Genomic DNA, 14,564 nt, shown 5'->3' on the forward strand with positions numbered 1-14,564 from the left:
TTATCAGAAAATATCTAACGATATCTAGCAGCCAGTCAATCAGGATTTCCTCAGACTTGGACAATTTGGTAGCTGATGAAAAACAGTTGAATACAGTTTACCCTCTGAAGGCTGTGCTGAATATGAAGTTTAAAACTCTGATTTCAGAAATACTAGAAGCAAAGAGAATGGATGACTAGAGATAGTGATCTTTGGCCTCAAGTATATTTTGATTGTGAATTCAAACTCTCTCTAAAACCTCAGGAGAGAATAGAAATTCATGTCTTGTGTGCAAAATAATCCTCAGAATTCGGTTCCATTAGGCATAGTTCCTAGAGCTGAGGGAATGAAGATAGTGCATACTGTGCACAGTGGTGATTATGGCGAGTTTTTATAGTTGTCCTCAGTAGGCGATAAGTAGCCTTTATAGAATTTGGTGGGCTGTGCCTAAGACATGGATGGGATTTTTACAGATGTGATTATTTTGGTTTTGGTTGTAAGGAAACCTTGAACACCTGAAAGCAAAGGTATTTGTTTGTCCAAAGCTCAGTATAGACTTTTTAAAGGTTGTATAAAAATGGCAGCGTACAGTTTTTTTGAAGCTTCCTTAGTTGTAAATTATGTCTATTCCCCTGTGAACTGCTTTGTGTCAGAATAGACCTTCCCCTCATGAGACTCTTTTGGCAATGTTGCTGATATATAAGGATGAAGCTGTTGCTGTCTCTGTGGAGATGACACACTTCTGGGTGATATATGGATATATTGCTGGGTTTTGCGGTGACCTCCTAGTCACTGAGTAGCTGACCAGAAAGGCCTTCATGAAACTGTTTTTATGTAATATTTATCTAGCTCCAACCCTGAGGCTAAGTCAATTTCTTGGTCCACTTCTTGTTTTGCTTTTACTTTACACCCACTGAGTATTTGAAAGTTATCAGTTTCCAGATGTCTTTGTCATCAAAATTAAACATACCCAGGAATGTTCTTAGTTGATCATTCCCACCTTCCAGATATAGCTTCTTTGTTTTCCTTCTAATCTAGTAGTTATAATAAGAGTTAGAAGAAGTAACAGGCAATTATAAAAATGACTTAACTAATTTTTTTTTTCACAAAAAGACTGGAACTGGGAGAAACAAAAAGAACAACCCAAAGAATACCAGCAGATCCTACAGTGCTTCTTAGATAGAAAAGATTGTTGCTACTCTATTCATCAAATGGGTAAGGTCACGGTGGTTTAAAGACAACACCTGCTCCTCTCGTCCCCTGCTTTGTATGTGGCTCTGCTAAGTTGTCTATCTGCTTAATTATTTATGTGAAAAATTAGGAGTTTGTGGCATGCTGGAAGACCTTTTACTAATATGTTAATTTTTTTCCCACATGAAAACAGCACAGATGGGCGTAGGAGAAGGGAAATCGATTGGTGAATGGTTTGGACCAAACACAGTTGCACAGGTGTTAAAGTAAGTAAAAGAGTCTGGCATCTGCCTTATTCTATGGTCTCATATTCCTCCCTCCTCCACCAAGTCCCGTCAACCTAACTATTCTTCCTATCTCACTTAACCGCCCTTCCAACTAAGCCACCAAACATTTATACCATTTTGTTCAGACAGTTCTTTGAAATGTGTAAGTGGTGACACCTGTCTTGGCATATCGAGTTGTATTCATTGATACCAGTATATGTGGAAGGACCTCAGAATTCATTCAGTATACCCTCACCCCCATAGATTGGTGCTCATGTGCTTGGGAGCCATTAGCATGAGGGTCTCTTTGAAACCAAACTGTTCATACTAAGTAGAGGAAGCTGAGCCAGCATAGGCAAGACATGAACTCCTGCCCTGTATAGTATAAAAGAAACATTCGTTCATTTATTTATTCATTAAACATTTACTGGGTGTTTTTGCTGTGCTAAGTGCTGGCTGCACAGAAATGAACTATACGCAGTCCCTACCTCAAGGAACTCATGACTTATTGGAGGAGACAAATCCCAAAGGAGTCTTGGAATCAGTCTGTTATCTCTTAACAGACTCCAGACACCCCAGCATGGCACTTTTGTATTTGTTCTGTTAAATCCCAGAACATCTACCACATCAAGAGGCAAGGTGGAGAGGCCAGAACCAGTGTGGAAGTGAATGAGGTGAGTGGCATCAGCACCTCTACCTGCAGGCCACCTCACATGTTGTCACTCTCCTTCCTGACAACATATCTCCAGATGAAAACTCCATGAGGGCAGAGCTTATATGTTTGTCTGGTTCGCTGCTGCAACACTAGCACATGAAACTGCCTGGGACATAAGTGGTCAAAAAATATTTGACGAATGAATCAAAATGGTAGCCGGAATCTGGAGCTGGGTTTAGGCATCCAGAGACTGAAATTATCAGGCGTCCTTTGGTGTAGTATGCTTCAGTCCTGGGCTCTCTGGAGCATCGTGGTGGAATCTGCTCCATACAGAGTACAAATGGGCTACTGAATCAGTTATTAGCCAGTCTTCTATGATCTAGAACACTTTGGAAATGTGCTTGTGAAGGGAGTCATCTGGATTTCCTGGGGACCGAAGTGAAACCTGTATCTTGGCTTTACTCCTTTCTTACAGTGAAGCCTGTCTGAGACTACTTTCTTACCTTCGTCTGTAGTGCCTTTTGGGGCATCATTGACTCTGCTAAATGAGGATTTGGCAGTATTTCAGTAACCACTGTAGGAACCCATGGTACAAAGTAGAAAATTAGAATGGCTGTGCTGAACCCAAAACTCAGCTTGAAATGGTTGGTTTTTAAGTGATATCCCTCAGAATGTGTTCTTTCTAAATGTTGAGATTCCCAACACCAAATAGAAACAAACATTTTAAAAAGAATCGAAGTGGCTTCTGATTCATGGTTGTTATTATGATTAACAGCAGTATATTATTATGTCATTATTATTATTTCGGGGAAAGATAGCACATTAAACGAGTAAAATAAAAGTGTAATAGTAGTTAACCTCTCCCTAGGAGCTACTTTGGTTTGGGAGACAATGTTTTATTTTTTGTCCAGTGAGACTGGACTTTACCCAAGAATCCCAGAGTAGCCAGGTTAAATGTGTTTTCTTTCAAACTGGCAAGAGGAGAAGAAGATAAAGGAGAAATAATCATGGTAGCTTGCTTAGACCTCAGAAGCTCTCAAAGAGGTTTTCTTTCTAATCTCCTCTGGGGTCATGCAAGTCAGCATGCTCTCTCCCTTTAGCTATTAACCAGGGAGGGCCCAGCACCCAAGGCCATCTGCAGTCCAGGTGTCCTTGAACAGCATTCTCTCAGCACATGTAGAGGGATGTGAAAGATAACCTCTCTCTTTGTCTCTCTGGATTTTTCCAGGGCTTATTCTCTATATTATCTGTACCCCCAAACAACAATAACAACAACAGATTTATATTATGCCAAATATATATTTTATATATATACTATATATGTATATATAGATATATATGTGTATATATACACATATAGATATATATATATAATATATATTTGGTTTATGCCAAATTTATACACACACACACAAACACACACACACACACCTTAAAGACAATTTCCTTTTATTGAAAAAAAGCAGTAAGTCCAAATATCTTTTATTTAAGAAAAGAAAACAAAATCTCTTAGGAGTAGATGCGTTGGTAAACTTTTCTGTTTTATCCAAGAGGAATAACGTCATTTTGTGGGGTAGACTTTTCCATTTTGTAAAGCAGGGCCTCCATTTCGAGGTTTGGAAACTATAACTCTGCAGCATTCTCAAGGTCCCTGGACACACAATGTTCCAGAGCTCAGTCAAAGGAGCCAGAACTGACCTGATTCCCAACTTTTCTGAGGCTCAGGGTTTGGCAACTTCAGAAACACTGGGTATGGTTTGCACTCCTCCTGCTGATATTTCCATCTTCCCTAGTTATGACTTCATTGTATGTTGCTTTGCAGGAAACTTGCTTTATTTGACGAATGGAATTCCTTGGCTGTTTATGTTTCAATGGATAACACTGTGGTCATTGAAGATATCAGTGAGTCCCAGCCTGCTTACCTTCCTGGGTGGTGGGTGATGAGGTCCTTGATTGCCACTCAGAAATTGGGGTGTGAGAGAGAGAGACAGAGAGACAGAGAGAAAGAGACAGAGAGAAGGAGAGAGGTGGAGAGAGGGAAGGAGATACAGAGAGAGACAGAGCAACAGAGAGGGATACACACACACACACCCCCACACCCTCTAGCCTGCGCCACCTGGGCAAAGGAGCTTAGGGGAGCACAGGACTCTGGTTAATTATCCCCTGCACCCCTTTTCTTCTTACCTATCAGCTTTCTGAAAGGGAGAAAAAAAATAAAGGATCTTTGCTGCTCCTTGGTGAAGTACTAGACCCTCTCCCTGCAGGACACCTGAATTTGGGATAGTCAGTTAAACCACCAACAGGTCTTCTGTGGAGGCCGCCTCCTTGTACAGCCCCTGTGCTCTCCACTATGGGATTAGAAAAACCAAAAGTTGCAGTCCCTGTCCCAAAGGCCTTTGCAGACCAGTTGAAAAATTATCTTCTCTCAATAAGGCCGTAACATCTGACAGGAGGTAAGGGAGTTGCTCAGTACCAGAAGGAAAAGAAGTAAGGGCTGGTGGAGTGGCCTGGGCTTCCTGTGGGAAGTGGGACAAGCAGGGCCCTAGTGACAGAGAAGAAGCCCTTCCAGGCAAGGGGTGTCATGTGAAGCCTCCCTTAGTTTTGCTCTTGGCCTGCCTCCTGGGGCTGGATGCCCCTAATTTACTCAGCTCTCTTCTGTTTCTAGAAAAAATGTGTTGCATTCTTCCCTTGAGTGCCAACAGAGCCACTGAGAACCCCACCGGCTCCCCAAATGCTTCGAACCACAGTAAGGGCACTTCTGCTTGCTGCCCAGCCTGGAAACCCCTGCTGCTCATTGTGCCCCTTCGCCTGGGCATAAACCAAATCAATCCTGTCTATGTTGATGCATTCAAAGTAAGTCACTCCTTTTTCTGAGCCCATTGCCACCTGCCCATCACACCGCCATGTGAGCACAGAGATCCGTGAGCAGCAGTCCACAAGTGAGTTGAGAATCTTGCATTCTCTTTCCCTCTAGGAGTGTTTTAAGATGCCACAGTCTTTAGGGGCATTAGGAGGAAAACCAAATAACGCCTATTATTTCATAGGATTCTTAGGTAAGAAAAGAGGAGTCACAAGTAAGTCATTGTGGGTTAAGGGAGGGTGGGCAGAGGTTTGCATGGGAGACCAGGCAATTCCAGTTATGGGCCCTTGTCCAGCTGGGAGATGCTGTGGCCTCTGGTCAGCTCATTCTGTCTCTGGTCTGATATTGGGAGAACAACACTTCTGTGCTCCTGATGGAGAGCGGGTCCTCCTTCAGTGCCTCAACTTCCTTCCCTCTTGATAAGATGGTTCCATGCTGCTTTCCCACTAGATCACTCCAAAGTCACAGCATTGCTTCAACTCTCTCCCTCCTTCCTGTGGGGCCAGGGTGTCACTCCCCTGGCCTTGTTGATTCCTGTCTTACTGGGGCTTAGGCATTTAGGCTAGGAGCCATCCTCTGGCTTCCCAGGTTCATGCAGCTGGCTCATTATTCAGAGCCATGACTGGGTGGGAATTAGAGGAGGCAGAGACAGAGGTATCCCTTTTCTGATAATGGGGGCTAAGCCTTAAACTCACTAACCTCCTAATATGGAACCTAATAAAGCAGCCTGGCATTCCCTGCCTAGGTTGATGCCTCTGGAAACCCAGACACCTTGTTCATTAGCTATGACCAGAGACATTTAAGGCCCTTGGTACACAAAGCGAGCTAGTCCAGTGCTTCTTAAACTTTAATAAGCACATGGATCACCTTGAGAGCTTATCACAATGCAGTTTTGGCAGGTCTGAGGTTGGCCCTGAGATTCTGCATTTCTAACTAGGTAGTGCTGATGCCCTTGGTACACACACACCATGCTTTGAGTATCAAGGACCTACACACACCTGGTTAGTGCAGAGGTACACGGAGAAGGGAGTGACATGACTCGGGGAATTTGGTAGAAGGCACCTCTCACAGCAGTGGAGTGGTCTCAAATTTGGCCTTGAAGAAGATTGTAAGGGACAGCCTTAGATAGGCAAGGAAGAGCCAGAGCAAGTGTGGGGAATGGCGTGAGAGATGTGCAGAGGACAGGGTGAAATGGGCTTGGTCAACCTCCCAAAGTCTCCTCCTTAGAGATTCAAGGAGATGAGGTGGAATGGAGAGAGACAAACCTGGTCTTGAATGCCAGTCTCCCACTTGCTAGCCGTGTGACTGCTTGAAAAGGGTATCACCTCTGTTTGGGTCTCAGGTTCCTCTCATGGAAAATAGGGTTAACACCTCATTCACTGTGTGGTCATCTCACAGTAGAGCACTCAGCAAAGAGCCAGGAATATAGTACCCACTGAGGAGAAGGTGACTCCACCCTGCCTGACCTCAACCCCTCTTTTCCTTTTCTGTCTCTTCCTCTCATGAAGGCGAAGGTTTCTAACCCAAATTGCCTAGGCTCTCTAATGCTGCCATCTATTGGTTGAGTCTATGAACTACAGCCTGATGGAACATTTGGAGGCTTTTATATTTTGAGGTACAAAACCCCAGCCAGTATTTGGAGTTACATAAATTTTGATATCCTGTGTTTCTAAGCTTTTGGGTTCCTGTCAAAGAAAATTTTGCAAAAATCTATTTACTATTATTTGTGCTTGAGGACAAGGTTGAAACTGATTGGAAAATAATTTTGGAGAGGTCTTGATGAATATGCAGGTCCATGTGATTCCTGGGCTCACTGGCCTCCTTTATCCCAAGTTACTCAGACGGAATTTACCAAGTTAGTGTAGCCCTTCTGTTTCCTGAGGCCACTGGGTCGGGTCAACTTTGTGGAGTTTAACTACTCATAAAAGAGGGGTGGGCAATCCTTAGTTCCTGAGATAGAGGTTTACATGGTGCCCATTAGCTTTCAAAAGTCCTTTGTTTAACCTTCACTTGAGGCTCCAAAGTCTCCTTAACTCTCCTTTTCTGACTCTCCACCTTACTGTATTAGGTTAGGGGTTATGGATTGGTAGAATGTCTGAAGGGAGGGAACTGATGAGAACTGCCATTTTCTGAACAGCTGTCTTCTGCCAGGGACGCTGAAAACTGTTCTTCCTCTGTAGATAGGTAGGTAGGTAGATAGAGATAATTGCATAGAGATGTATAGATCTATATATACACATACCACTATATATAAATGTACAGATATAGTTATATATAGATGTATAGATAGTTTTATAGATGTATATAGTTATAGATATGTAGATAAATATAGATATATAGTTATATAGAGATATATAGATATAGTTATATAGAGTTGTATAGATATATGTGATTATATATAGGTGTATATATATATATAGTTATTGAGAAAGATATAGATATATAGCTGTATATAGATATATAGATAGATAATTATATATATATAAATGTATACGGATATAGTTTTATATAGATATACAGATATGGATAGATGGCTATAGTTAGCATAACAGCCTTGTGAGGTAGAGATTGTTGTTTCCATTTATGCCTAGTGCAACTACAATTTAGAGGGGTTATTTCCTCAAGGTCACCCAGCAAGAAAGTAGGAAAGCCAGGATTCAATCCCAGTTTGGCCATCCCTGTGTACTATACCAGATCACTTCCCTAGTGTCCTTTTGTCTGGTGAGAAGCTGGGAGAAGCGTTTGGTGTGGAAGACTATGATCAAGGTGAAACTCTGGCTGTCAGATTTTTTCTGCATTTAGAGGAGATGTTTGTCCCCTGTGCTTTAGTAGATGTTGCCACCTGGAAATCTGTAGTATGAGTCCTGTGTCTCCAGATGGTTGAGCAGCCTGCCTCTTATCCTCGGGCCTCATTAGAGACCTTGGTTTAGTCCCACATCATTTCTAGGGCTTTTTAGATCTTCTACTCTATTTCTTTTAGGCACTCTCAGAAGTAGGGTAGCCTGCAAAGCTCCGCTCCACTCCACACTCCACACACACACACACACACACACACACACACACGAAAGGGCTAGAGGCAGAGGATGCTGCTATTATTCCTAGCATCTTAACTTCAAACACTCTGGCAGAATGTTCAGTTCTAATCCTTCTTTAGATATTTGTTTTCTTGTGTACAACCTTCCTTCTCCTTTTACCTTTCATGATCTCAGGTTGGCTTCCTTCTAAACATTCTGGTTATTGCTCTTCATTGTGACTTGAGGCTTTTTTGGTATAACTGATCTCACCCACCTGTGGAAATACGTACCTTGACTTACCTAAATTGAGTTATACAGCAAGCAGCATTGATTTTCATATACTCTTTTTTTTAATAGTAGAAAAGAAAAGTTTTATTAGAAAGGAAAGTACACTTCAGAAGTAGAAGCGGGCTTGAGCCAATTTTCATATACTCTTCAGCACCCATTTGTAGGGAAATAATTTGGGGTCTAAGCAAGATACTTTAGTGACTTTCTTGTATTTGTATTGTGTTTTAAGTCATCTCACAAAGGTGAAATCTGCTCATTCTTATAATACCCCGTGAGGTAATTGGAACAAGCCCAATGACCTGTTCCAGTTTATATGACCACAGTTTAAAAACAAGAAAATTAAGACAGAGAGATTTAAGTGGTTTGTCCTAGGTCTGTGATAGAGACAAGTTAAGCTTTCATAAGACATCAGGAACACATTCTTTGGGAATGGAAGTTCTTAAATGTGCCTAACATAATTCTGGATGCTATTCCAAGGAGGGTCTTTAGGGAATTCCTCCCCACCTTGTCATTCTGCTGCAGGCAGTTCTTTCTTTGGTTGCTAGCCCAGTCTAGAATACAGAGGCCCAGGTGGTCCTCAGGCCTGGACAGTGAGATTAGGGTACTCTTGCCTTCTTAGAATGCCACCGATGAGCATTAGAGGGACTTTTAGCCCTTTGAATATTAGATAAAAGGAGAGATTTTATTATCCTGAACCCCTCCCAGGTCATTTATTGGGCTAGGCTTTTTCAATTTAATGAAGCATGGTTTTTCTCTGATTTATAAAGAGCGATCATCTCTAAGTGAGTTTTCCCAGTGAGGTATATCTGTGCTAATGTTAATGTGACCAAGGCAGTGCTTTCTGACAGGGATTCCTAACTAGTTAACAATGACTAACTTGCTGGCTAGTCAAGACCAGGAGTCAGCTCCCTGGTATGTCATCCGTAGCGGAGTTAGCATTCCCATTTCTTGTGGAGGGCAAGGCCTTTCTCCTTACCAGATATGCTCTTGGACCATAGGTCTGAGAAACAATGGTCTAGAATGACATGCTTTTCAATGCTGAAAGAGGCAGGAAGCTTTCTAATGGCACTTGGACTCACAGCCTGGTGATTCTACCTACCACCTCGTTGCTACTGCTGCTCACAGAGCCTGCCATGTCATCTGTGATCTCTCATTCCCACCTTTTCCCAAACCTGTCGCTTTCCATTTTTGGACTTATACTTTGAGGAGATGTGAATACTAGGGCAAGTCTTCTCATTGAATGATTGGATTTGGGAGCGGGTGGCTTCCTTCAGGCTTGCTCACCCTAATTCAGGCTTTCTGTCATTTCATTCTCATTGTCACCAAAGGAAAGGTTAGGAAAACCAGAGTGCCTCCTCCCAAGGACAGGAGTGGGGCAAGGGCCAGTGGTTCTTTGAAGGTTAAGTATGCCTCATTCTAACAGGTGATGAGCTCATTTTCCTGGACCCTCACACAACCCAGACTTTTGTCGACACTGAAGAGAATGGGACGGTTGATGACCAGACTTTCCATTGTCTACAATCCCCACAGCGAATGAACATTCTGAACTTGGATCCTTCTGTAGCATTGGTGGGTATCTGAAGGTTGGGTGGGCCAAGAGATAGGCTGCCATCCTGTTAAAGATTGGTTCCCTGAGGGTTATCCAGGTTGCTAAGTAAGGTGGCAAGAGTATATTCACTTACATCTCCATGAGAGGTAGCTTAGAGTAGTAGGAAAGGAATGGACCCCAAAGCCAAACTGTTCAAGCTGGAATCCAGACCCTGCCACTTACTAGCTATGGACTTAAGGGGAGTCCTTGAACCTTTCTGAGCCTTGGTCTTCTCATCCCTAAAATAAACAAAACAGAAGTTTCTTCCTTGTAGGGTTGTGTGAGGTATGCTGTGGGTAAAGTACTTAGCATAGTGCCTAGCACATTGTAAGCATTCTATGAATGTTAGTTATAATTAGAGTTACCATCCTTCCCCCTTTTCCCTCTTGCCCTCTAATATTGCCACACAGACAAAGGGTATGAGGTAGGACATAGATAGGAGGGAGAAGGGAGCACTGGATGAACAGTACCCATTTTTCTGGGCACACAATCTAGGAAGTTACATTCCCCCTACCACCAGGACTATGACTTGCAGTCACATTGAATTGAAGGAGCAGCTGCCTGTGAAGTAGCCAGTGGTTCTGAGGCCTGTCTGCATCATTTTTTCTTCCAGTTTAATCTGATTGTCAGAACACCTGTGTCCAAAGAACTAACAGAGTCCTCTTGTCTTGGACCATTCTTTCACTACCATAGGAAGGCTCTGAGGATGAGGAAGGAAGCTGGTGGTTCTCATTATTCTAAGAGATAATTCCCTTAAAGTCAAAGACATCTTATTAAGTATTGCCTCTAGCTAAAAGTACTATTTGGCTTTTGTTTACTGATTTCATTGACCATTCTTTATAGATATTTATATTTGTGCACTAAATGTAATGGTATTAACCCCATGCTTTGGAGATTAGTCACCAAGTTACTATATCTCACGGTATAAGAGAAGAGAAACAAGGACAGGGAAAGGGACAGACAAGAGAGAAAGGCGGAGAGACAGAAAAAGAGACTGGACAGGGAAATGGAAGGGAGGGAGTAGGGGACAACGAATGAACAATTGCGTGTGTCCAAGTGAGGCAATGTCTAGGAGAGAGATAAGCACAGGCCATCTTTATCCTAATTGTCGGGAAGTAGCATGCAAGAAGAATGGTCCACAGCCCACATTGTAACTCTGGGCCAATTGCTCCATTTTGCAGTACAAGAGTCCTATCTTGGTGTCCCTGAACAGTACTAAGATGTGTTTTTTTTTACTTCCCCCCAAGGGATTTTTCTGCAAAGAAGAAAAAGACTTTGATAGCTGGTGTAGCCTTGTTCAAAAGGTAAAAATGTGTGTTTTTCTTGGTCTTAAAAATGAAGGTTGTTCAAGATGATTCCTTTTCAAAACTATTTTTCATAGCGACATAAACCTGGCCTGATATGACCTTATTGTAAGAGAAAGAAACTAAGATATGGGGAATTGTGCATAACTTTGGGGGAACCAAAGAAAAAACTTTCATTAGAAATATGTCAAGTGAGTGATATTTTTAGCTACTTAATGTTTCATCTCATTGAGCCTATGAGCCATATGAAATATTCAACTAATATTCTACCATTTTAATCTTAAAATGCCAATTTCTTATAGCTCGGCCTAAATTTTTTCTTAGTCTGTTCATAATACTGAGATGGTTGAAGAAACTAAACTACTTTTCTGTTTAGTGGTCCATTTGGAGTGTAATATAGTCCATTATGATTTAGGGGGCTTGCCTTTCTATTAACTGTCTTGTTTATATAAAATATAAGCATGCTGCCACTTTAAGGAAACACAGTTTTCAGAAATTTGTGTAATACTAAAGCAAGTCATTCTTTTTGGTATTTAATGTAAAAGGATATTTATTGTTTTGTCGGCTCACCAAATCTTTATATCTTCCTCCCTCATTCTCAGCTTCTAACACATGCCAGATATGTGGAGGACATTGATAAATGCTTACTGAAAGAATGAAGGGAGGTCTTAGAGAGTAGTTTAAAGAGCCCTGGATGGGGCGGCAGGAGACACGGTGTTCTCCTATCTGCAAAATAAAGAGATTGGAGAGATGGGAATCCAGAGCTTTTTGTAAGCATGAGGAAGGAAGATTTTTCTTCACAAGTGAACACATAATTAATACTAGTGTCCCTAGCTGAATCTGAAATCCCAGTTAATAATTAGCTGAGACATAATGGAGAATTCTTTTTTCAAAGCAATACTTAACATTTCAGAATGCAACAAAACTACATTTATATTACACTTAAAGTTAGAAGGAAATTTTTCTGATAAGACTATACCATTTCAATTAGGACATATACCATAAGTGTTGGACTAAATGGAAACTATGCCAATTTGTACTAATATTTCTCTTGGGGCAGATCTAATTTGATTAACCAACATTTCTTTGGCGCCAACACTTCAGGAACATCTCACCCCTAAATTGAGTTGATCTCATGCTGGCATATGATTCGAACCTCACAATGGAGTATGGGCAGTGAGTTCTGGCCTTCCATCAGATTCTCCCTCCAGTGTCCTTCTCTCCTGGCCAACAGTTCTACAATTGAAGAGGGCTGTGTCTTCAGATGGGTCAAGTAGAGAATGAGTGTATTTTCTAGGCCTCTGCTTTCATCTTTCAACAACCAAGCCACTCTCTTAGGGCTTGGGGTTATAGAGTTCCAATTAGACAGAAATGTAGTGACTGCAATATTTATAACTGTTTCTATGTTTCCTCAGGAAATTCTAAAGGAAAACTTAAGGATGTTTGAATTAGTTCAGAAACATCCAGCACACTGGCCTCCCTTTGTACCTCCAGCTAAGCCAGAGGTGACAACCACTGGGGCAGGTAAGCAGTTGTTCAGGGCCTCTGTGGCCAGCAGACCCACAAGTAGCATTTGTTTTACAAGACAGGAGAAACTGTCTGGACTGATCGAGGATTAGGGCTTCTGAATATTTAATCATCTGATGAACTGATACAGATTTCAAAGCATGATAATAGCAAAAAGATGAGCTCAATGCAAAAGTTCCACATAAAATCAAATGACTAGAAATTATTTTTTTTCCTTGTCTTGTTCAGAATAACAAATCAGAGGTCATGGGTGAGTCAAAAGGTGCCCCAATATTTTACAGAGCCTCATCTTCATCACTATGAATGAGACTATGTAATAAGTCTGGTTATTTTGATTCTTTATAGAGACTTTCTAATACTTGGTGGTGGCCCTATCTATACCTCTCCTCCACACAAGCTTTTCTTTAGCAAAACAATTTAAAAATGCATAGTCTTCTCTACTGAGTAAGGTATTGGCCACTTCAACCTAAGCGTCAAGCTTTTCTTCTTTGTCCTTTCTGTATTCTGATAGAATTCATTGATTCTACTGAACAACTAGAGGAGTTTGAACTGGAGGAAGATTTTGAGATTCTGAATGTATAGAAGAGTAGAAACTCAACCTGGATGTCTGTCTTCCATCTGGCACCAGAAGAACATGAATTCATTACATAAAATTTTTCTAGTCAGCAAGTGCCTGATATGCCAATAGCATACAAACTTGATAGCAATCAATCATGACTGAGCCAATCACCATTTCTCAGATAAAACAAACAACCCTTCCTCAGAAAGAACTAGAACAATCATGGAATCTAAGAGCAGAAAGATTAGGAGCCGTCCCTTGCTTCCCAGCTTGTTTTACATGACCACAGCAAGTCCGCCACTTCTGAAATGAGGAAGTGTACATCTGGAAGACATACAGTAACTTCCACCTTGCGTCAAGCACCAGCAGATGAGAGATGATTACCTGTGCTTCCCCACCCTTTCAGGCGTGACCTCTTTTGGGCTAAATCCTAAGAAGCGGTCTGTTCTCTTATTCTAATAATAAAGTGATTACATCAGGGATAAAAAGTTCTTGTTAAATTATTTGAATGTGTATTTTAATTAATTATAATTTATATCAAAAACTTTGTCAAGGAAATTATTTCAAATGTACACTTGTTGATCTCCTGATTCTTTAGGGGAGCCTTACTATTTAATGGGTCACTGTCACCTTCTTTACTAATGCTTTTTTCAGATATCACCCTGTCCTTAAATCCAATCATGATCACTTAAATCAGGGGTCAGCAAATTTTCTGTAGAAGGCCAGATAATAAATCTTTCAGGTTTCGTAGGCCAGGTGGCCTTTGTCACAACTGCTCAACTCTGCTGCTGGAAGTGCAAAAGCAGCCACAGACAATCTGTTCCTGGCCATAAGTCAATAAAACTTTATTTACAAAAACAGGGGGAGGACTTGATTTAGCCCACAGGCCGTAGTTTGCCAATTACTGACTTCAATTGTTGATTTCTGTTTGGGAAATTAAAAATTGTGTTTGTATTAGACTCCATTTTGGTTGGCAAACATAATTAAACAGAATTAATCACATGGTGACATTTAATCTGTGCATCAAATACAATGGCAGACCATTTCAGGACTAGCAACATACTCAATTTTAAAGCATATATTCATCATATTGGTTTTGCCACTGATTCTGTGTGGATGCACCTCAAGTCCCAGTGGTGTCTTCTCAGTTTCCTCTCCTTGCCCTCTTAACCTGTATGCATTTCACCTCTATCCTTAACTGAGTCTCGAAGAAGGCCTGCAACTGGGGTTTGAAAGCTAGCACAAAACTAAGGTGTGTGTGTGTGTGTATGTGTGTGTGTGCGTGTGTTCATTTAGAAATATTAGAACATCTGTTTCCTTAGATTTCATATTT

At 41.4% G+C, this 14,564-nt stretch overlaps 1 protein-coding gene across 3 annotated transcripts in view; it reads left to right on the forward strand.

The window, feature by feature from the left end:
* ATG4A (autophagy related 4A cysteine peptidase) overlaps positions 1 to 13,719 on the forward strand; it is a 56,983-nt gene extending 43,264 nt beyond the window's left edge. For 2 of the 3 annotated variants that reach the window (XM_016127585.2, XM_036227177.1), the window contains 9 exons: positions 1,093 to 1,194; positions 1,364 to 1,436; positions 3,914 to 3,993; positions 4,757 to 4,944; positions 5,066 to 5,144; positions 9,677 to 9,822; positions 11,089 to 11,145; positions 12,561 to 12,669; positions 13,184 to 13,719. In XM_016127585.2, the coding sequence (XP_015983071.2) occupies positions 1,093 to 1,194; positions 1,364 to 1,436; positions 3,914 to 3,993; positions 4,757 to 4,944; positions 5,066 to 5,144; positions 9,677 to 9,822; positions 11,089 to 11,145; positions 12,561 to 12,669; positions 13,184 to 13,254 (905 nt within the window). In that variant the 3' untranslated portion in view covers positions 13,255 to 13,719. The other variant, XM_016127584.2, reaches the window with a different exon arrangement.
* The last annotated feature ends 845 nt before the right edge of the window (positions 13,720 to 14,564 follow it).

This window comes from Rousettus aegyptiacus, unplaced genomic scaffold, assembly GCF_014176215.1.
Source record: "Rousettus aegyptiacus isolate mRouAeg1 unplaced genomic scaffold, mRouAeg1.p scaffold_m13_p_9, whole genome shotgun sequence".
Taxonomy (NCBI): Eukaryota; Metazoa; Chordata; class Mammalia; order Chiroptera; family Pteropodidae; genus Rousettus; species Rousettus aegyptiacus.